This window comes from Phascolarctos cinereus, unplaced genomic scaffold (assembly GCF_003287225.1).
Source record: "Phascolarctos cinereus isolate Bilbo 61053 unplaced genomic scaffold, phaCin_HiC Scaffold_4;HRSCAF=312, whole genome shotgun sequence".
Lineage (NCBI taxonomy): Eukaryota > Metazoa > Chordata > Mammalia > Diprotodontia > Phascolarctidae > Phascolarctos > Phascolarctos cinereus.
Window position 1 is genome coordinate 225,840,013 of NW_027555847.1, and position 23,802 is coordinate 225,863,814.

Consider the following 23,802-nt stretch of genomic DNA (forward strand, 5'->3'; position numbering starts at 1 on the left):
ACCTTATTTCATACTGTGACCATGCATATCCAATCCATCACCAAATCTTATAATTTCTTTCCCCACAATATTTTTCACATACATTCTATGTCCCCTTCTCTCCTCTTACAGCTACCTCTTTAGTTCAAGCCCTTATTACCTCTTACCTGGACTACTAAAATATCCTTTTAACTATACTCCCTGCCTTAAGACTCTCTATACTCTGATCCATTCTCCACTCAACTGCCAAAGTGATTTTCCACATCATCTCCTTGTTCAATAAACTCCAATGGCTCTCTATTAGGTCTAAGATAGAATATAATCTTCCATTTGGCATTTAAAACTGTTCACAAACTGGCTTCTTCCCATCTTTCTAATCTGCTTCCATATTACTCCCCCGCACACACTCCACAATGTGGCCATGCCGGCCTACAGTCTGCTCCTCACACAACACACCACGCCTTGCACTGGCCATCTCCCACGCCTGAAATGCTCTCCGTCCCAACCTCCACCTCTTTGGATCCCCTACTTCCCTTCAAATTCAGTTCAAGGGCCGTCTCCAGCAGAAGGCCTTGTCCAGATCTTCAGTCGCTAATGCCTTTCCTTCTGAGGCTACCTCCTTTCTACTCTGTATGTATCTACATGGTGTCTCTCGAGTCCAAGGACTATGTTTGCTCTTTCTTTGTATCCCCTGTGTTTAGCACAGTGGCTGGCATACAGTAAGCATCCAACACACACTTATTTTGGCCAGGTGTGGTGGGACACACCTGCAGTCCCTGCTACTGGGGAGGCTGAGGCTGGTGGATTGCTTGAGTTCACAACTTCTGAGCTGCAGCAGGGCTAAAGCTGATCACGTCTGGGATCAATATGGCGAGCCCTGGAAGTAGAGGGACACCAGAGTATGTTAAGGCTTCTGCGCAGATCAGTATTGAGATTGGGCCTGTGAGTGATCACTCTATTTACAGCCTGGCCTAGATAGGCAGACTCAGTTTCCAGAAAAATAGCATTTTGAGTGACTGCTCAATTGTGCATCGACAGTCTTCCTTCTGCCAAGCCATGTTTCATTATCTGTTCTCTGGAACCAAAACTGTTCACTACAATTACTTAAAGTATTTAGTATTCTTTTCACTTAAACTACTATATATATTACCATGTCGTACTATACAATATATAACTACTATATACGCCATATATAGTCATGTATATTTTTATGTCACTCTTTAATATAAGTCTTCCCATTTTTTTCTGAATTCCCCATATCTGTAATTTCTTATGGTACAATAACATTCCATTACATTAACATATCACAATTTGTTCAATCATTACCCAACTGATGGGCACCCACTTTCCTGCCAAGTTTTTTGCTACACCAAAAAGTGTTGGTATGAATATTTCCCTATATATGTGGCCTGCCTTAAGAGTACAGGTGCAGCTAAGATAATTCCAAAAGATTCATGATGGAAAATGTTACCTACATCCAGAAAAGGAACTATAGAGTCTGAATGCAGATTGAAGCAAGTTATTTTCTCTTTCTCTTGTTGTTCTTTGTTTTCCTTTCTCATGGTTTTTCCCTTTTGTTCTGATTCTTTCACATAAATAATGTGGAAATATGCTTAATATGATCATACATGTATAGTCTATATCAGATTGCATGCCATCTTGGGGAGGGGAAAGTGATGGAGGAAGGGGGTAAAATTTAGAACAAAAAATCATATAAAAGTGAATGTTGAAAACTAAAAATAAATTAATTAATTTTTCAAAAAATAGTACAGGCTCAGTAGTAGAATCATTGTGTCAAGGTATGGCCTTTACACATACATGGTAGACACCTTGCTGGAGAGGCTTTAAAGCTAAAGTTTACTCTACCACATCAAATGCTTTTTTAGAGTCAAATGATAAACTGGGTAATAGATCTTCTGTTCTGTGCCTTTCAATCAACTGAGTAGCTATAAGGATGTAAAATATTGTTTGCAGAAGCATAATTTTTCCCTTATTTTAATTCAGGATGACATCAATATTGTTCATTCAAGTGAAGATATAATGCTGATAAAGTAATAGACATGCAGATCAGCAGTTACTGATCTATTCCTAACTGCTTTGTTTGAAAGGAATACCATGTATGTTTTTCTGAATCTTGCCCTCTTCTTTTGGATATATGGAGAACTGACGCCTCAGACACTTGACATTGACTAGCTGTGTAACCCTGGGCAAGTCACTTAACCCCAGTTGCCTTTAAAAAAAAAAAAGGAATGAAATAATTCTTGATCCCATGGAGCTTATATCTACTGTTGTGCCAATGGCTTTGATAGATTAAAATTCCGTAGCAAATGGTCATAGCTTGTGTTGATGTTTGTTCCTTAATGCAACTTTCATATTTTTAAAGTCAAAAGCTTATCAAGTTAATCACAGATTTCCTCTTTTCATCTTTCTTGTAATTTAGTCCTGATTTTGCTCTTAAGTTGATAGTTTAATTAGACACAGAAGATTCAGAAATGATTCCCCAAAATGGTAATTAGTTTTTTCTATCTGTTAAAATAGTCAATTTCATTTTTTGTGATGTTATTCAGTATCACCATGTCCAGTGTCTTCTATCTTCTTGAAATATTTATGATAATTAGGTATGAGGCTTCAGGCAGTCTACAAATGTTTGGTCACTTTTATTTCTTGAACCTGAGATATATTTTCCCATGCCCTCTATTACACTTATCTTCATATTTATATTAAGATTATATGTATTTATATTCAGATTACATTTGATAAGTCTTATTAAGCTTTACTTAGAATTCCTCTACCTCATCAGCTACAACAAATGTTGACACATAAGCTGCAACAATCTTCAAGGCGGTCTTTTCATTTATGCTCATCAAGGACACTACAAGGAAGATGACCATTAAATTATGTTTCTTGTTGTCTTCGGACACATGATAAAATTAACTCTGCAAATTCCTTTATTTGCCTCTTTAAAGAAGGCCTATTAGTCATCATTCCATTTTGCTACAACTTCCTTCTTTGGGTTTCATTTACAGTGAGAATGTCAGTATTGATATAATCCAGTTCCTCCAAATGTATGTTCAATCTTTTATCACTGGACGAGGATCGTTCATTTAGGTTACAAAGTTAGATTAATGCTCATAAATGATCTAAGAACTATGTAATTCTTAGCAATCTTTGCATCCTTTTCAACCACTCTGACACTGTCACTCTTGAAGTATAAGGGGACCAAGCAGAATTGAGGGTCATTTTGTATTTTCCTTTGTTTCATGGGTTGCCAAGGCAAAATAACGCATCACTTAATGGCCAGTCTTCTAGTGATAAGCCTCTCCATATTTAGTCAGGCTGGTCTTTCGACAGCAGATATAGTCTTACACTAGGACTACAATCAAAGCATTCTCAGCATGCTAGAACCCACAGAAGCTTGCATTCCACTGACCTTGCATTCCATCCTTCATGAAGCCCAGGTTATCCATGCCACCATGAAGCATCTGAATAGTATTTTTTGTGGAGCACATTAGAAGCTATAAGTTTAAAGCTAAGAAGCAGGTACAATGAGGAAAGGTTACAAAAACTATAAAAAGCAGACATAAGAACTCAAGAAGCATAGCAGTAGACACAAATAGTATTACGTAGCTTGATAACTCCTAAAGGCAACAGATAATAGTATAATAATTTTCCTAATAATGACACTATGTAGTTAAGAAAGGGCTAAATCATGTTTGGTCTGTTTTGAAACACAAGGAAGCATGTAATTTGAAAAAGATTTTAATTTTTTAAAAAGCGATTTTTTAAAAATTTGACACTTAAAGGGATAAGCATCAGTTACCTAGAAAATTCATTTATGAGGGACATTACATTCACCAACAATGTCAGATAAATGAAGTGCAACTGAAGCGATACCAAGAACAAGCTCTCTGTATTAAATCACCATCTGAATATTTTCATCTAAGTATAATTGATATGCTGGTCAAAAACCCTGAGAAAGTCAATCGATACTCTTTACAGACATGTTCATCCTGAATGCTCACACTATTAGAGGACACAAATGGATAAACACATGGATAAACATCCTACTCTAGAACTTTTCACTCTTACCTTCGAACAATGGACTGCTGAAGATTCTTGCAGGCGGTGAGGGACTCTCCTGTAAACATGTGGCACATGATGAGCCCAAGGCAGCTGCCCATGAATGACATCACAGCATCTGACTGCAGAGTACCACTTCGGGAGATGATACAGAGACGCTGAAGGGAAGAGCAATGACTCAGAGCCTGGAAGAACTGAGCATTCGCACTGAAGTAGGGCTGCTCTAGTCTGAAAGAAAAGAAGATGAGCTATGACTCTAGATAGAGAGAATAAGTCTAAAACATGAGTAAACAGACAGATTCAGTAAATTCAGGCACATAGAATGATAGAATGTTAGCACTTAAAGGGATGTTAGAGATTAAAATTCATTCAACCACTCATTTTACTGATGAAAACACTGAAACTCAGAGAGGGAAGTGACTTGCCCATGATCCCTTAATAGCAATAGCTGGGGATTGAACCCAAATCTCCTTAATCCCAGATGCAGTGCTCTTTTTACCACACTGCACTGTTTAAGATAATGCACAACTGTACAATGGCAGATTCTAAGACTGAGAGTGTCAAGGTGTAAAATAGATACAATAATATCTATAATACCCCACAAGATTGTCTTCAGAGGACAATCTTAATAGGACTATCTCTTTTAAAAGAAGATAATCTATTTAGTAAAGTGATTTGCAAAACTTAAAGCGCGATCAGCTACTGATTATTAATAATAAGAAGTAAATAATAATAGCCAAAATGTAATACACTTTAGAAGGTAGATGGATTAATAAAATGTTTAGTTGTGAATAAGACTTCATCATTCAAAACTATTTTTAAATAGCTTTGGGCCACCAATGTGATGGGCAAATTTGAATTCAGTGCTATTAATTCAGGTTTCTTTTACAAAAAAAGGAGACAGCTAAAAAGCAAGCCAAGGAAAAACTGTTCCACTGAAACACAAGTTTTAAAATGTTCTTTACCTATCCCATAGTACTTTTGACAAGAGTACAGTGGCTGTGTATGGTGATAAATTGAGTTCTTCATTTCAAATATTCAAAGTTTCCTAGAGTCTATGGGTCTTTAAAGTTCCAAACTCACTGTGGGAAGAAAGCATGTCAAACTTATGAAAATTCATGGTCCATTAGTACATCATCAACTGTTCCCATCCCCAGAACCTACAGCAGCATACCTATCCATCTTATACCACCTACCATAAGCAATCTAGTTTCTGAAATCAGAGAGTTGTATATTATGGACAGAAACCCCACTACAGTCACCTCAATCTGAGACATTCCATTATGATATAGCACCAGTCTTAGTTTATGAAGGATCAATAAACTAAGTTATGGTTTGATAAATAAGATCCAATGGAAATTTTAGATTGCTCATTTGTTGCAGAAAACTGAGAACGTCAAGAAACAGAAACACAAGATTATGCTGATGAGCTGTCCTGTGAGGGCAATTATAAAGGGCAAGTTTCTTTCTTAAGGAATCAGTACAAAAGGCCTAACACCCAAACTGATCTCAAGCAATCTTGCTAACCACCAAGGTAATTTCCCCAGGGAGGACTAGAGGAAATAGTAATAAAAAACAAAGTTGCTTTTTAATCTACAGACTTGAGGGAGAACAAAAATGTTTCAAAAATACCCACACATTTATTGAAAGCTCAACCACAGCAAATGAAAACAGACATTAAAACAATTCCTTGGGCTTCAAAACAAAGGAATAGAGCTAGGAAGATTTAGTTTCCAATTTCCATCCAGTCATTAATGCATTGGGAAAATGCCAATAAGTCACTTTATTCTTTGTGACTTAGTCAGCGAAGACGGAAGGACTTTAAAATCCAGGCCAATTTCAATTAAAAATAGGCAATGCTTAACTATTACATGTGCACATAAGTTGCAAGGAGGACCCGTCCCATACCTTAACAACATTATTAACTACATCAAACAAGTGAAAAACCAAAAAGTATTTGAGGTGAAGAATCTTAAATTAGATCTTACACAACTTGTCATAAGGGACTAAACTTAGTTACTACCTGGTAAATTTCTACTGCAATTTCTAAAAATCACAACAGTCACTCCTATCAAAGCAACATATTTGGAAAAGGGATCAGATGAAATAAATTAGCAATTTTCCAATTTTCCAAAGGAACGGAAAATAACAAGAAGGTTCCACAACTTCCCAATTCCATTGGTATCAAATTTTTGCACTTTTCATAAAATTGTCCATAGGCTATGCCTTACCCTCTAATTTTTAATTAACAAATTCACTGTATAACCTTTATTCCATCTTTCTGCTGCATCTTTCCACACATCCTGCAGTTTATTGTGTGCTCTTGAGAGCAAAGACTGTGCCACCCCTCTATTTGTATCCCTAGCATTTCAGCATGATGCTTTTTCATTCATTCATTGATAGCTCCACAAAATATTAGAGCTAGAAGGGATCTTTGAAATCATCTAAGCAGTCAGTAAATTACTGCCTCTGCTTGTACTCTCCTCTACCCTTCCAGGCTAAGAATGGTTTTTACATTTTTAAATAAAGCTTTACCATGGATTTGGCCCTCAGCATCAATGATCTAATCCAATCTTCTCATTTTACAGATGAGGAAGCTGAAAAAAGTTAAGGAACTTGTTGAAGGTTTTAGTGGTAATTTATTGAGAAGCAGTGAAAGGAAGACAGATGGGCCATGTACCTCTTTAAAAAAACAGTAAAATGATTTCATTAAGTCTGAACTTACGGAAAGAACCCATCTAAATGGACTACCAACTCAACTATAAGTAAACTATCTAACTCAGGCAGGGTGCATGGAGCAAATAACAGTCATATCTGCCCCCTCTATACGCCTGAAGTTCAAGAAATCAATTCAGCTCTAAAAGATGTATTTACCATGTTAGATGCAGTTGCTATGTCAATTTTCTTTAACTGCTTTTGTTACAAGAGAGGATTCTATTTTGTGTTCAGAGGAAGAGGAAGGGGAAGGGGAGAAGGAATACATTGGGAAATGACTCTAGTATAAAAAAAATGGCATCAATAAAACCTTTTTTTTCTTAAAGAGAAATTTAGACATCACTTAATCCTGTCCTTAAAAAAAGAAATTTGCTTCTGATTAACAGGAAACAGATTCTCAAAAGTAAGCTTCCATTTTCAGAAGAGAAGGGAAAAAAGATCAATTTGGAAAAATACACACACACACACACACACACACACACACACACACACACACACACACACACACGGCTGTTTAAAGCCTGAAGCAAGGGAGGCAATAAATCTGTTGCAAAACCCATATTCTTCTCAAGCTGGGCAAACAAATTGCTTTTCCCTTCCAACAGTAACGTCGCTACTGGCATCTGACACAAAAGCACAAGAGCAGCTCTTGTTCAAGGCTATGAGGTAACCAACAAATGCGATTTGTTTTGTATGCAAAGCAGTAACTCAATACGGCAGGTGAACGCATCTCATAAGCTAGAAAACGGGAGGAGGAAGAGTGTAGAGGGGAGTACGGCAGCGAGGATTTTAGACACTAGGTGGCACTATGGTTTCACGTTAGTATTTCTAAGCCTATCGAAACGTTTTAAAACTTCACAGTTTAAACCTCTACATCTACACATAAACACACATATTAAAACTGCTAAGAAGCCAGCTCCTTGGCACTTGGATCTTTCCCATTCACCTGTTTAAAAATCTTCCTGCCAACTTGATAACAAGAACTGTACTCTGTCTGCTGGGGTATAATTAGCAGGAATTCCTTTTTGAAGGAAGCTATTTATTTTCTGCCACTTCTGTCCAAAACGGTCCTGAACAGAAAGGATAACACCATTCTTGAATGCCCAGCTATTAAATAACACTTTATACTATACTTCCTTCCTTCCTTAACATTCATTCTTAAAGCACTCAAGCAATCAGCAAGCACCATTTAGAGATAAGAAAAAACAGACAAGAGGCTACATATATAACACTACAAAATAAAACCATTTTTTTTAGTCACAATAACAACTAATTAACAAGCAATCTGCAGAATAGAACATAACACAACTAATCCAATGTAGTTGTCAAACCTGAACCAACCACATTTGAGACTGTCAATTGCTCAGTCATCAGCAGCTATGAAAAGCTGGAAAGGGAAGAACTGATCATTCTAAATTATGATCTGTTTTCCTATCACATGATTTCTTTCTTCCCTTCAAGTTAGTGGTCCTCTTTCAATTCTAAGGGAAAAGTCCCTGGTTTCTGAACTCACATGACTTTGTGGGAAGACTTATTTTGATAATTCACAGGCTCTAAAATCCAGTATGATCACTTAACTTACCTTGCCCACCTGGTACAGAAGAATGAACACTGGATTACAAGTTGGGAGACTTAGACTCTAAAGCTAGTTTTGCCAATAACTAAGCATATGATCTCACTTCATTTCTCTGGACCTTCCTCTGTAAAATGATGGGGATGGGGCCAGACAGTCTTCTAATGCAAATACACTAAGACTGAAGTTTCTGTTCTTCATAAACTCTAAATGCTATAGTAGACAGAGCACTGCACTGAGGCCTGAGCTTTACTTCTCCCCCAGACCTTACAACCTCTTTGGTTTCTGTTATCTCACCTGTGAAACAGGGATAACACCTTATCAGCTAGACCACAACAGTTCTAAAGGTCCCTTCCAGTTCTATGAAGCTGAAATTTTAATTAAAAATGAAACTGTCCACTAAAACACACCCAAACTCTCTAGATACCTAAAAGTACCATTTCTAAAGAAACCAACTCAAGTTTTGGGATAAGAAATGTGTCCCCCTATACATTTTCACTGGTTTCTTAGTAGATATGGACGATTCGCATTACCTTTATTCCACCCTGCCATGAGTCTTGATGTATGCCTTCTGAAGAAAGGAGATATTGCCTTATTTTCCCCACACTCAGTAGTAGTACTTCTAGAACAGATATGCACATTTTACTTCTGAGTGGCAGTACCTACAAGGTCAGAAGACAAGCCTGGGGACTAAAACTAAGAACTGAAATTATTTATTCCTGAGACATAGGCTTCACTATAATTTCATCAGCACTGCAAAGCCCCCCAAACTTTCAACTGCAGCTGACTAGAGAAAGGGGCAAATGCATTCGTTCTGGGGCAAAAGGAAAGGATTAGATGATTTTATGGAACCAAAGACAATGACTTCCTAAGTACTGTCCTGACTATATCCGAAGGTTTGTTCACCTATGAACCTTCTCTTTTCCACCCTAAACTCACCAGTTCTGACCAAGAGACCCAGAATGCAACAGGGAGAACCAGTTTCATCTCCAAGCATTTGAAAACCATTTTCCTTTTTAATACTATTTCTTCCTATTAGCTTTTGCCCAAGGGTGGGTAAGTACCACCTGTTCCTTTCATCCCAGTCTGCCTTGGCTCCTCTTAAAACTATTATAGCAGAAGGCAGAAATTCAGGAGAAGGTTCTAAATTGGCTACATTTTAGGAACTGGGATGTATGGGATGTATTATATGCAGGCCCTAATTTACAGAGTTCTGTGCCAAAAGTTCGTTTACAAAGATTCGTTTGGAACCCAGAACATAATTTCCCATAGACACAATATAAACAGGCCAGCCTACAACTTCTTTAACCCATACTATTGTGGAACTATACTCACTGATTGACCCTAAGCACCATTTTATAACACTGTTTATGTGGGAAAACCATATTCCTACTCCCAGAAACACACATCCACATGCCCAGACAATAGGAACAGGGTTTATTCTCCATTGCCTTCTCCTTCAGCACAGGAGTCTTCTACTTCTTTCACAACAGTGATGGGCAAAGTGGGGGGGTGTCCAGCATAAGTAGAGACTTCAGTGGTAGCTAGCTCTTCATATATCCATGTATGAATGCTGTTTGTAAATCAGACAAACTAAGTTTGTAAGTCAACCTTGAAAGATGTGACTCTAAGGTAAACAGACTATAAGTCATAATGAGAGTTATTCATCATTTTAACAACCTGGAGTATACACACACATATACATGCATACATGCATGCATACCTACATACATTCTCCTATTTCTGTCAAAGGCACCACCATTCTTCCAGTTTCCCGGGTTCATAACCTCAGCATTCTCCTTGCCATTTCTTCTTCCACATCTCTCACAGACAAGCCCTTCTCTCTACTCATACGCTACCCACCAACAGCCTGCTTCCTGACTGATCTCCCTGTGTCAGGTCTCTTACTGCACCAATCCATCCTTCACACTGCTGCCAAAGGAATTCTCCTTAAGCAAAAACCTGGCCACCTGACTCCTTTGGTCAACTCTGGTGCTCCCTATTGCCTCTAGGATCGAATATAAGCTCTTCTGTTAGCTCTGAAAGACCTTCACAACCAGGCCCCAACCTATTTTTTTTTTTAGCATTATTGGACATCACTCTCCCCCATGCACCCCGGGATGCAATCAAACTAGACTTCACTGCGTTCCTTACACATGACATCCCATACCCCATCTCCCATCTCCACACCTTTGCACTAGCTATGTATGCCCCATACCTGGAAATGTCCAAAGCTCCTCACCTCCACCTCACAGAATCTCCTTCATCAAACCACAGCTCAAGCACCATTCTGAAGTCTTTCCTGATGCTCCCAACTGCTGATAGCTCCCCTCTCAAATTACCTTACAGTTAACTACTTTGTATTTATTCTCTACATGTACTTGTTGTCCCCCCAATTAGAGTGGAAGTTCCCTGCCAGGAGAGAATTTTTCATTCTCTGTACTTCTATCACCAGTGCTTAGCACTTAATTCTAGGTATTTGATAAAAGCTTCTTTTTTTTTGATAAAAGCTTTTAATGAACAGTTTATTGATACTGCCCACTGAACTTACCTCACCAGGTTGTTGAGGATTAAATGAAATAATATATATAAAGCACTTTGCAAACCCTAATATTTACATTAAGACATTTATATAAGATGCTGATTTATAAAAGGATGCTGTTTCTCCCTCCTAATAAGGGCTAACACTGATAAAGTATAAGATTTACAGCCCAGGAGCAGCAAGGTGGCCCAGTGGATAGACCACCGGCCCTGGAGTCAGGAGGACCTGAGTTCAAATTCAGCCTCAGACAGTTACTAGCTGTGTGACCCTGGGTGAATCACTTAACCCGGATTGCCTCCAAAAAAATAAAATTTCTATTAAAAAAAAAAAGATTTACAGTCCTGTGAAGAATGCACTGCAAGTATTGTTATCCCCATTTTACAGATCAGAAGCCAGCCAGAATCACATGACTAAGTGTCCAATGCAGGGCAAATTACTTGCAATTTAAAGGTTTACAGCACTGTGAAAGGAAGGAAAAACATATCAGAAACTTTTTTCAAGTCAGCTGTTTGAAGGTGAGAGAAAAGTGGTATAGGATATACTTTAAGTATAAAAAGTTTTTCTAAGCTATAAAGGGAAAACCGAGAGATGATACAACCATCTTATGGAAGAGATGACAGAAACAAAGCTAAAGAAAAGTGACACAAAAGTAAAGATGAAGAGAAGAGTTAGGGAAGCCTGCAATCAGAGATGCAATTAAGAACAGGAGTTGCAATTCTAAAGCACCGGTTCAACAGAAGGAAGTAGTAGCTAAAATCTCCTAGGGCCTAGGCTAACATGACAGCTGCCAAGGTTTCCCAAGAGAAATGATCTTCTTTAATGATTTCCAAAAGGGATGACAAAGAGATTTGACTATATGGAAAAACAGAAACTGCAACAGACAAAGGGGCTGAGTTCAAATCCCTGAAAGCCAAGAAGGAAGAAAGCCATTTTCCTTCAACTGTTAGTACTTCGCACTGCTTGGAGGCACAGCCAGAACTCTAGGACCACCAAAGTAAACAAAAGGGAGGTAAAACCCCAAATTTGGAGAAAACAGCAGTTTAAAGACCAAAAATGTTAGAGGAATTGTGGAGAGGCAAACACATAAACATACTGCTGGCTGCCTCAGAAAACAGTAGGCTACCCTTCACTGGAGGTCTGCAAGCAAAGGCTAAATGATGACTTGTAAGGAATATGTTGTAAAAGGGTTTTTTTTTTTCAGGTACAGATTAGACTAGAGGTCCCCTCTAACTTTCAAATTCTATGGCTCTAGCAAATCACTCTCAACAGCCTTCCTTCTTTCTCTCTGCTTGTCTATGTCTACTCCTTAAGGTAACTACCAGGATATTTCATTGTATATCACCAGTCCCTAATCTAATGTCCTACACATGGCAGATCAACAAATGTTTTCAATGATAACGATGAACAGATTTTATCTTCTGTGCAGTAAGAAAAAATAAATGCTTTTCAGAGGGCTGAAAAGTAACATTTGCAAAAACTAAGGGGCAGCACAGGGGTTAGAGAGAACCAGCCCTGGAGTCAGGAGGACCTGAGTTCAAATCCAGCCTCAGACACATGACACTTACTAGCAGTGACTCTGGGTCAGTCACTTAGCCCCAAATGCCTCACCAAAAAAAAAAAAAGTAATATTAGGGGCAGCTAGGTGGATAGAGCTCCAGCCTTGGAGTCAAAAGGACCTGAGTTCAAATCCAGCCTCAGACACTTGACACTTACTAGCTGTGTGACTTGGGCACGTCACTTAACCCGCACTGCCTTCACAAAAAAAAAGGCGGGGGGAAAAAAAAGGCAAAAACTGACTGACAGACCAACCAGCAAGTTTTCTAGGCTTAATTAAAATGGAATCGTAACCCAACTCAACTGAAAAGGACTAAGGCTCACCAAATAAAGGAAACTCTCAATTTCAGAACACACGGCAGACAAAGAAAGCTTAGACAAGAAACTACGTCCTTGGGATCCCAAGATCTTTAAACACTTCAGTCAGAACCTAACTGCATGGGGGGAAGGGGGGCTGACTCCCTCCACTAATGCAAATCATAACCCTGCTATACACACACATTCTCTCTCTCTGAAAAGTCTTCATGACTGAGTCGCCATCCCTCTGGAGTGATAAGCTTTTTCAAACATAGCTGGGCTCATCCTCATGTGACAGCTTATACAACCTAACGATAGGCCTCTACTCAAAGCCATCCCAGCTAAGCCCTGCTAAAGCCTGAACTTCTCTGGCAAGGCCTTGAGGAACCCAGGGACACCCCCATGATGCCATCACAAGGCATCAAAGCAGCTCTGTAGTTCAGAGGCTCATAGAATCATAGCTGCTGAGATGGAAAAAAAAAATTTGCCAGTTATTCCAACCCCTTCATTTTACAGATAACGGAACTAAAGCTAGAGAGGTTAACTGAGTTGCCCAGGGTAAAATAGTGTAATGGAGCTGGGCTTCAAATTCACATCCTGACACGAAATTCAGGGCTCTTTCCATGACACCATGTTGTTTTAAGTGTATGCACATGGATGTGCATGCACAAACATAAACATGCATACACAATGCCTAAAGATGAACTTTCAGAGAAGAATCCCATCTGCACTATCTAGAAAATAGCAAAAGAACAGCATTTCATCACTATTCCAGTAAATCCGTTTTAAAAACCTTTGACTCATTTTAGTTACTCTTCGGCAAAACTGGGGCTTCTGTTGTTTCTTTAAGCAAATCTATGTCTGAAAAGTACTCATAAATATTTTCACATGCCAATGTTTTCAGCAAAAACTTTTTTAATGATCCATGAAACAACACTCCAAATACGACCAGATCTGGAGCTTCACATTTTTGGATACACAAAACTACATTTCCGTCCTCTTTTATGCAAAAATAAAGCCAAAACTTTACATAAATTTAACTTTCTGATTGAAAAATGTTAAATCAGTAAGAGTCAGAGAAAGCAGAGCTACAGTTCTCAAAGCAAAGGTGACATGGATGCAAGAGATACTGGTATAAACAACTGCTAAATTCAAAGTACTACATTATGCTCAGGCGGTGAGCTACCATTGCTGAGAAACAAAGCAGAGGAGAGAAGATGTGTTGGTTCAACATAGCAGTGAAATATACATGATTACAGCAATCTGTTCTACCATTTGAACCTCTTTTAGTCCTAGGCTTCTCATTCCCCAAGGTTAGCAAGGGTTTAGAAATCCCTGGAAATATTTTGCCCTGTGGAAAATGATGGTGGAAAAGAATACAGTATTACTTAAAAGCAACTTTTTGGGAGACTAGTGAACAACAATGACTAGAGCCAAATGAAATTTGGTTTGCCTCAATTCTTTAACTCCCCTCAAACTCCCCCAAAAAAAGTTGTTCTTCAGAACTTTTTTTTTTGACTGGGCAATGGGGGTTAAGTGACTTGCCCTGGGTCACACAGCTAGTAAGTGTTATGCATCTGAGGCCAGATTTGAACTCAGGTCCTCCTGAATCCAGGGCCGGTGCTCTATCCACTGCCACCTAGCTGCCCCCCAGAACTTTTGCTATGGTGGTGATGGAGGCTTGAGCAATGAGCAGGAAGATAATTAAAAACAGCCCTTTAGAATTCTATTTCAGGGTGGAGAGTTACACGAATTTTCAAGATTCCATAATCATGATGTCTAAATTCCAAAATTCTACGTTATCATCCACTTCCCTACATTTGTACTTTAGGCTAGGTAATACTTCTAACAAGAAAGGAAAACTAGCAAATTCAGTAGTTAGGACTGCTTACATTTAAACTCAGAATTTTAGCAATGGAAGAGACAATAAGAAATCATCTTGTGTAATTCTTTCATTTACTAGATGAGCAAAACTAGGCCCATAAAGGAAAACTGACTCATCCAATATCACACAGTGGCAGCCCTGAAATAAGAATCTGACCTCTAGTACAGTGCTCAGCCTTCTCCACTTACAGAAAGCATTTTAACATTATTATTGACAATTAGTGAGTATAACTTTACAATCCATAATCAATGAAAAAATGTGTTTAAAATGGCATAGTTATGTTAGAATTCTTCAAATACAGAAAAAGGAGGAAAGGATCACAGATCTGGAGCTACATCAGTGAAGATTTTCACATAATTAGAACACCTTGACTCAAGCTTATAGGCTCACAGATTTAGAGCTAGAAAGAACCTTAGAGGCCAATAAATCTAACCTCCTCATTTTACAGACAAGGAAACTAAGGTAGACAGAAATTAAGTGATTTTCCCAGGGCCACACAGCAAGTAAATGTCTGGGCAGGATTTGAACCCAGGTTCGCTCAACTCCAAGTCTAATGCCCTATCCACTAACAGCAGGATTCCTGTCAAAGGTGCTACTCAAACTGACTAATGGAAATCAATCAAAACAGGAAAACTCTGGAACCTCACTATACTATTTGCTACAAGGCTTTATTCCATATAAAACACATCCATTCCAGAGTCCATTCACGAGTGCTTAGCTATTGAAGGAGCTAAAGGATCATACTGTAAATAAACACAACTCTAATTCATGAATTGGACTAACAGGTCTTCCCTTCTGAGGTATTAGTCTCTGTATTCAGTGCAAACCATAATGTAGCTAAACCTTCATTCAAAGAATGAAGACATTAGAAAAAGATCACAATTCCTTCCTCACCTGAGATCTTTCAGCTGTTTGCAGTGCTTTAGCATATCAGACAGGGCAGACATATAGACCACTTTCCCCATCATGCCAAGATTGGCCAATGATAGCGTCTGCAGTTGTTGGCACTGCAACCCAATGCTAATGAGCCCAGAGCCTGTAAGAATGCTGGGCAGCTGGGCCAGTGTCAAATTCCGTAAAAATGCCAGCTGGCCAATGGCAGCCACCTCAGCATCCCCAACGTTCTGTGCACGGCTGCAGGGGGGTAGTGAGTTTCGAATGGCAGGCTCATTCCGGGGCATGGCAGAAGAAAAATTGGACCCAATTAACTCCAGGGTTTCCAAAAATGGCACATTCTCCAGAAGAGTCCAGAAAACAGAGGATGGCTTCTGAGTCACTGACTCAGAAGACATGGTCCTGGGATATGTCTGCACTCCAATTCGGACTTTCTTTCCAAATCCTCGGGGCACTGCATTAGTCACCATCTGTGTGGGAGCCTTATCGGCCTTTGGTGCAGAGTCCGCAATGGAGCAGACAGGAAGGGATAAAGAACGTAGATGCTGAAGCTGAGCTAAGAGCTGACACAAATGCTTCCCCAAATCTTCAGAGCTGTGATGGTGTGCAGCAGACAGATTTAAGTGCTTCAGATTGCAGCAGGACATAACCAATGTTTCCAGGATGCTACTATCAATATCATCCTCTGCTTTGCGAAATAATGAGTCTGGAGACAGACAATGAATACAACCACTGAGATTCAAGCTGGCTAAGCTTTTGAGGTCTTTTCCCCCATTAATTACTCTCTGAATCAGGTGTCCTCCAGACAAAGTACAGCGGCTGAAACTGAAGTAAAATGGGTTGTTGAACTTCATATTCTGTAGGAGTGAGGAGCCATTAAGCCAGGATTTGGGAAGCTGCAATGCATCCAAGGAGACATTGCGAGCCATGGAGTCCAGGAGGTTTTTAGTGGCTCCACTCTCTGCAAAGCTGCCTGGAACCGAAATAAGAAAGGCATGAAGGTTTTCAGGGGTTCGATCACTGAGCACAGCCAAATACAGTCTCACTACCTCCTGATTGATATAGCCAGGGGCCAATCTAGCATAAAACACACGAAGATTCTGGTAGTGGGGGACATTGCTCTGGCCCACCATTAGTTGACCTGAAAGAATCGCTCCTTCCCGGGTGCGGTCTAGGATCTCAAAATAAAGCAGCAGTTTTTCAAGACTGGTACAGCAAGGCACCACCCCATATGATGGCGTATATAGGGTCTGTTTCAGCTCTAACACCCGGCTCAGAGTGGCTTTACATTCACTGCTCAACTGGCTGGCATCGAAGCCGGGGTTGACATCGATGGCCAGAGAGCGCAAATGCTGGAGGGCTGACAGCATCTTGGAGAGTCGGATAGAAGTAAGATGGCAGCCCGACAAGTTCACTTTCACTAGGTTCCTGCAGCGTGTCACATGCTCAATTGTGGTACCAGACAGCCAGTAGCAGCCTGCCATGTTCAGCTGGTGAATCTCTTTCCCAATCTCTCTCACCAGTTGTTTCACTTTATCTTCACTGGCCTGCAATAAAGAAAGAAGGGGGGGGGGGAAGATTTAGATTTACAAAGAACCTAAGTGCAACAAATTATTTTATCCTTCCTCAAATCCTTATAAACCCCCTTCTAAAAAATCAGTATCACAGTGTTTGGGAAGGACCTCCTTTTTCCAGGTAAATTTCTGAGATGGAAGCCTTACTGTCTTCTTTCCCTCCCTATATTGATTTCACATTAACTCACAGATTTTTGTATACTTCTAAATATAAGCCACACACAGCCCATAGGTGGCTTGCATGAAAACGTGTGTAAACTTATGCTGGCATCATACCCATATTTGGAAGATAGCATATATTCAGACCAATGTAATAGTTGAAAATTTCAAAGACAGTCTATAGATTTGCCATGTCCTGCCTTGCAGGAACCTAAAAAGTCATAAACAACTACAAATTTCTGGATTGGACGGAGATCAAACATACATATGTATTCTTAATAAAGATAAACTTTTAACATTATACTTTGAATTATCCTGGGGTTTACTACTCTTATACATGGCATTCCAATTTCCCTATAAGAGAAGTCCAGCTACTTCCTTCATACCAGAGTATCAGCATTAATGATATGCAAGGAAATTTAACCATTTCCTAGAAAAATGAACCTTCCTATGAAGCAGTAATAATACAAAGGGATAACACGGAGCAAGTACCATATAATTTTCCTATTACCCTGCTATAAAAAGAGCATGTGAAGAACAGGAAAATGCTTGGGGTAATTCACATCACAAAAGCAAAGGACAACAAACGGACAGCGTAATTATTTCACTGATATCCAAAATACATTAAAAGAACCAGAAAAGGCCCTCTAATATATCACATAAATACTCAATAACAGGTAGATATAGATATACAATTCTGGGATAAGAATCACAGAGAATTGAGAGGTGTGATCTGCGCCACAGGAGCCTTGGATATTAAAATCTAAACTGGGCCCTATTTCTTTTTTCTTTTAAAGTACAGACAACAAACAATAAAGTCAATCAACACCTACTTAAGTGCCGTTTCCTCAGTCTAAATCTGATTTGGGGTGAAGCTAAGGCATGAGAGAGTAAATGAAATTATTACCATTTATTTCTCACCTGATAATCCCTATGAAGCAGCACTGTATGAGTAAGACTTTTGTCAAGACAAAGAGTTGCCAACTTCCTGCAGGTTCTCCTAACATTCAAAATCAAGTCCGTGCTGGGGATATAACTCAGGATGTGCAAAAGTATCTCATCAGAAAACTCCATCAGGTTTATGCTATTCATTAGGTCAATGGTGTTTGGTTCATCTTCATTCGGCATCTCCTGAAAGGAAATGAGAATTTTTTAAAAAGTAAAAGCAAAATTCCTAATGGATATGAGAGAACTGAAAGAGCCACACAAATACATTCAACCTGGCCACGAGAAATGAATGGGCAAAAAAGTGAGAAGAAAAAAAACCCAAAACCAACCACATTGCAAAAAACACATGCCTTGGGAAAAAAAGCCCTTGACCTTTAAAAAAAGATAAAAATGCTTAAACTTCCTTTATTTCAAAATCTGCAATAGTGAGATTTTTCTTGAGAAAGAATAAATAGAAATTAGAGAAATACATTCATGTCCAAAAATCAGTTTACTGTAATGTGGGTTTTTAACAGAAGCTGACAATAAAAGTGTTGTACTTTCTGGGCACAACACTTTCACCAGATGGGACCATCTTCCCTCTAAAACTCTCACTGACTTTGCTTCTTTTCTCTGTTTTAATGATCATCACAGCACAGAAAAGCAGTAGATAATCATTTGTACTATTTCTCTTAAAAACAGTTTTGTCTATCTTAAGCCCCTGCTTATGCTTATCTCCTCTTTTAATTCTCATTTTCTGTACATACCAGGTCAAAGTTTTCATTTTTCAACTGGTCTACACGATCCCATGGCAACAATCACTATGATGGCACAAGAAAAAAAAACCTGCATTAAGAGTGCTTCACAAACATGCAATGGTAAAACGGAAATCACTGTGCTCTGGGAACTGTTAAATCATTTGTACGTTGTCAAATGCTTCACATGATGGCAGAATAGCGCAGCCCTAGAAATGAGTTTCCATGAATATGCCCCACACACGTTTCCATCAGTGCAAACAAGTATAATCATTTTCCAAATAAGGAAACCAAAATGGAAGTTAAAGGATATGATAAAGATTGTGAAATAAGTCAATTTCAAACTGATTATTCTATACTGTCCCATTCTTAAATTCTGAAGATTTCATCGAATAATACCAATAAAAATGTTATAATTCTTTTCTTTGTGAACTTCAAAGAATCCCCATAAGAAAGTGGTAACCAGAGGGTAGCATGCTATTTATTCCTCAAGTGCAATGCAAAACACTAACCATAGCCATCCGGCAAAACATTCCTGAATCCTGATGGCTTTGCTAGCCTCCTTTTGTACCATTATTTCTCTCGTTTTCCTAACCCATTCTGAAAGGAAGGAAGGAAGGAAGGAAGGAAGGAAGGAAGGAAGGAAGGAAGGAAGGAAGGAAGGAAGGAAGGAAGGAAGGAAGGAAGGAAGGAAGGAAGGAGGGAAGGAAGGAAGGAGGGAGGGAGGGAGGGAGGGAGGGAGGGAAGGAAGGAAGGAAGGAGGGAGGGAGGGAGGGAGGGAGGGAGGGAAGGAAGGAAGGAAGGAAGGAGGGAAGGAAGGAAGGAAGGAGGGAAGGAAGGAAGGAAGGAAGGAAGGAAGGGGGAAAGGGGGGGAGAAAGAAGGAGAAAGAAAGAATGAATTCAGGTGTCTGCCAAAGTACCACTGTGGACATATGTCCATATATGCTCTGCTAATTTAATTTATATTTTAGAATACGCATCCACAGGGCAAGATCAGGTCTTTTCTTAATAAGAAAAATACTTCATAAACAGTAGGCATTCAACAATGAACATTCATAAAAATAAGAAAAACACTTGTAATGGGCTGAAAACACAAGGAATTCTCCAAGTTCCTACTCTCATACTTCCCTAATATATTCTATATTGTTCTTTCTCAACATACCACAATTTACCAATCCTTCTACAATAACTCTAGAATAATTTTGTCACTTGGTCAAGGTGATTTAATGTCTTTCTCATTCCCCTACATGTTATCCCTGATACACACAAGCATATGGTATCCAAATTCAAAAGGAACTGTCTCAAAAGTAGGATGCCTGCCACAATGTCCTACATCTAAGCCTGGATTAGTCTTAGACATCCAAATTAGTACCAGAAGTGTTAGATGCCATCCTCACCTACAATGGTGATCCTGCCATCAATGGGTCCACATGTGCAGTTGTTTGCCTACTAATATGGAACAGTTGCTTTGATCCAAAAGTTTCTTTCTCTTGGCTTCCTGAAAGCACATTCACATGGCTTTGGAGCAAGGTCAGGGGTACATTCTGCCTATGGGGAATAGTGTTTTTCTATGGGAAACAGAGGGTCACACCTCATCCATCACCCAGCAGTCATAGAATTCCAGAGTTAAAGGAACATGGGGGCCACCTTCTGCAATATAAACCTGAACAAGAATTCCATCCACAAAACATCCAACAAGCAGTTATCCAACCTTCGCTTTAAGATCCGCCCCCCAAATGCAGAAACCAAATGAATTCACTGGCCCAAAGCCATCACTTGGTACGCAGTAGAATTCTTACTTGTGAGACACAATGATAAAACAACTTATACTCTGAAACTATGAGCCTCTGTAATAGTGAAAACTTACTATTCCAGTTAGAATCACAATCTGAATCAATTATTGCTTTGGCATCAAATTAATAAAATCAAAGGAATACGTTAAGAAAAGCACAATTCAAAGCTGTATGCTTTGCCCTTGCCGTTTTCTTCAAGTCTCAGTTGGCTAGATGGTTTTTCTCGATTGGGATTGCTCAGTCAACAGTATATATTGTATGCCTGCTGTGTGAAATAAACACTTTACTAAATAAGTCAAAATGGGAACTCCAAAAGAAGTACTCTGAAAAACACAAATTCACCTCTATGTCCAGTGGAAGAAATTATGCACCATATTTCCCCTATGAGCTTAGCCCCAGAGACGCCAAAGGTCAAGTAGTAACTGAGAGGAAAAAGCAATCAACTTCCCCTGAAATAATCACAAGAGTTCTTCTACTTTGGGGGTACAGTGATTCCAGCCAACAGAAGCAAAAGGTTTCCAGAAGCAAGGGATAAAAAGAGAGAATAGATTAAAAGCACTAGAACTTCCAGACATGTAGATAGAAAAGACTGCTAACCTCAAGTACCAGAGCCAACTGATGAGCAACAATTTCCACACTGGAATCTTTCTGTGACCTTTTCCACATACCCACGTGTGGAAATACTTCAAAGTATCAATGACTGATGTGAGTACTTAATCCACCAGTACAGCAACCCATTCATCTCTTCACATTCTATAGGATTTTTGCCAATGATCACCCACAAATCCACTAGAGGTGCATCTACCCAACACACTGGATCCTTTAGATCTTTTAATACTCTGAAGTTACCAGTGCAACACATGGACTATTATTCGCCTATAATCTTTACTCCTGACTTGTGACCAGTTCACCTACTCCATTTTTACAACACTTCTTGCATTCAAGTCATAACTGGTAAAGTGTCATAGCCTTTCATCATCCATCTCACCACTGTTTTCTGAAATTACAGTTTTTTATAAGGTTGTCACGTTCTATGATTTGCATCCAAAAAACGACCAGGACAATACCAGTGTCAAAGAGAAAGGCTCATGTGTCAGGGAACGGCATGGGTTTAATGAATATAAATGCATGACATCCCAAAGATAATCTCTGCTCCTGTTCCTATTCAACTCTGATCCCAGCTCAGTGTCTACTTCCTCATGTGTCATTTGTGTCTACTATGTGTTACAACCTAGAGACAATATACATTTTTCATCCATTTGGTTTTTTGTCTGTGGACAGTTACGCTGAACTCTTAGTGATTATGAATCTCATCAGGAGATTCTCCAATGTACTAGACTTAATGCAATAAGAATGTCATCCACAAAAGGGATTATCTGTAAATATCACCATCTATAGAGAATCCCTCTTTGATTTGGATTTTGCACAGAATATTCTCCATGACACTGGAAAACAATTCTAGTGAGCATGTCATTCTGTTTTATGCCCCACTTAATAACAACAACCAAAAGATCATTAAAGTTTTCTCTGTTTCATCTGTCAAAGAATCTTATGAATAGTATCTTCATCATCATTATTGATTACAATAAAAATACGGTTCATGCAACACACCAAGTCTGCTTTCCAAGAACCAGCCTAGTTAAGGGAAAGGCTTCACTACTCATAAAAAACTAGTGAGGAATTCGTTGACTATGGCAACATATGAAACAAAAACACAAAATCAGTCTTAGTCCTAGGCATTCTTCCACTTCTGTGCTGGTAGAGAGGCAAAAAAGAGGGCAGAGGATGCTAAGAATCAGAAAGCATTTAGCTGTCTAAAAACTCAGCTGTTGGGGCAGCTAGGTGGCGCAGTGGAAAGAGCACCGGCCTTGAAATCAGGAGGACCTGAGTTCAAATCTGACCTCAGACCAAACACTTGACACTTACTAGCTCTGTGACCCTGGGCAAATCACTTAACCCCAATTGCCTAAAAACAAAAACAAAGACAAAAACTCAGCTGTTTGAAAGTCCTGTCCAATGTCCAAGTGGATCTACTTTTGGACAAACTAAATCTTCAATCTTGACCTTTTTTCTATAAACAAAACTGAAAGGAAGAAGCTGCAAGTAAATGAAAGGAAAAGAACCTTAATCATTAACATTTGACTTACTTGCCAAATGAAGAGAAATGATAAGCAAAAACAATAGTGGTTTAGAATACATGCTCATTTATAAAATCTTAAAGAAAAAGATAATGGAAAATATGAGTAGTATTGCATCATAAAACAGAAAGAAGCAGTAGAGGGCAAAATCTATTTTAAGAAAGTTTGGCAAAAGAACTAAGTAAAGTTATGTCAAGGGCAGGTAAGGTTGAAAGTATAAGGACAACAAACAAAATGGGAAAGATCAGTAAAGCTTTTAACAAATTTTATTATTATCATCATCGTCGTTGTCATCGTCATCATTCTTGTCATTTTACCATCGAGGACAGCAGAGCCAGCACACTTGGACTGTGACAACACAGTCCCAGATGTGTTTAAAGAGAAAGCAGAAATGGTACTAAGGCAAAGGTTCTTGTGACATGCACTTTTGGTAGTATAGTGAACTCCCTTCACAAAATAATGTTTTTAAATGCATAAAATGCATAGAGTCATAAAGGAAATCAATCAATTTGAAATCATTTTCAAAATATTTTAAAAAAATAAATTCACATAGCCTGGTTAAGAACTCCTGCACTACAGGGAACAAAGATGGAAAAAGCAGCCCAACTAAACAAAGTATGCATAGAAGACATATATGCTGAAGGAAACACAACTGTGAGAGTGTTGAGGAATCACAAAATCACAGGCTGAAAGCCGGAAATAACCCTTGAGGCCAACTGATCCAATCTTCTCATTTTACAAATAAGGAATCGACGCCCAGGAGATTAAGAGTTACACAGGTAGCAGTAAAGAGTTACACCGTAGTAAAGCCACGACCTCAGGTTCTCCGACTCCAAATGCAGAAAGCTTTCCACTACACCACCCTAACTCCCAGATCCATTTACAGAACATCTGAAGGAAGATAAAATGCTAAAAGCATGGGGGAAAAAAGTCTGCC

The 23,802-nt window shown here is 39.0% G+C and overlaps 1 protein-coding gene across 5 annotated transcripts in view; it reads right to left on the reverse strand.

The window, feature by feature from the left end:
• Positions 1-23,802, reverse strand: part of FBXL18 (F-box and leucine rich repeat protein 18) — a 125,234-nt gene that overhangs the window by 88,607 nt on the left and 12,825 nt on the right. For all 5 annotated transcript variants that reach the window (XR_013486042.1, XR_013486045.1, XR_013486043.1 and 2 more), the window contains exons 2-4: positions 18,174-18,383; positions 15,520-17,066; positions 4,069-4,287 (exon numbers count right to left, since the gene is read on the reverse strand). Coding sequence is in view for 1 of the 5 variants with exons in the window: in XM_021008587.2 (XP_020864246.1) it covers positions 4,069-4,287; positions 15,520-17,066; positions 18,174-18,383 (1,976 nt within the window). In the remaining 4 variants the exon portion in view is untranslated. The remainder of the gene's footprint in view (positions 1-4,068; positions 4,288-15,519; positions 17,067-18,173; positions 18,384-23,802) is intronic.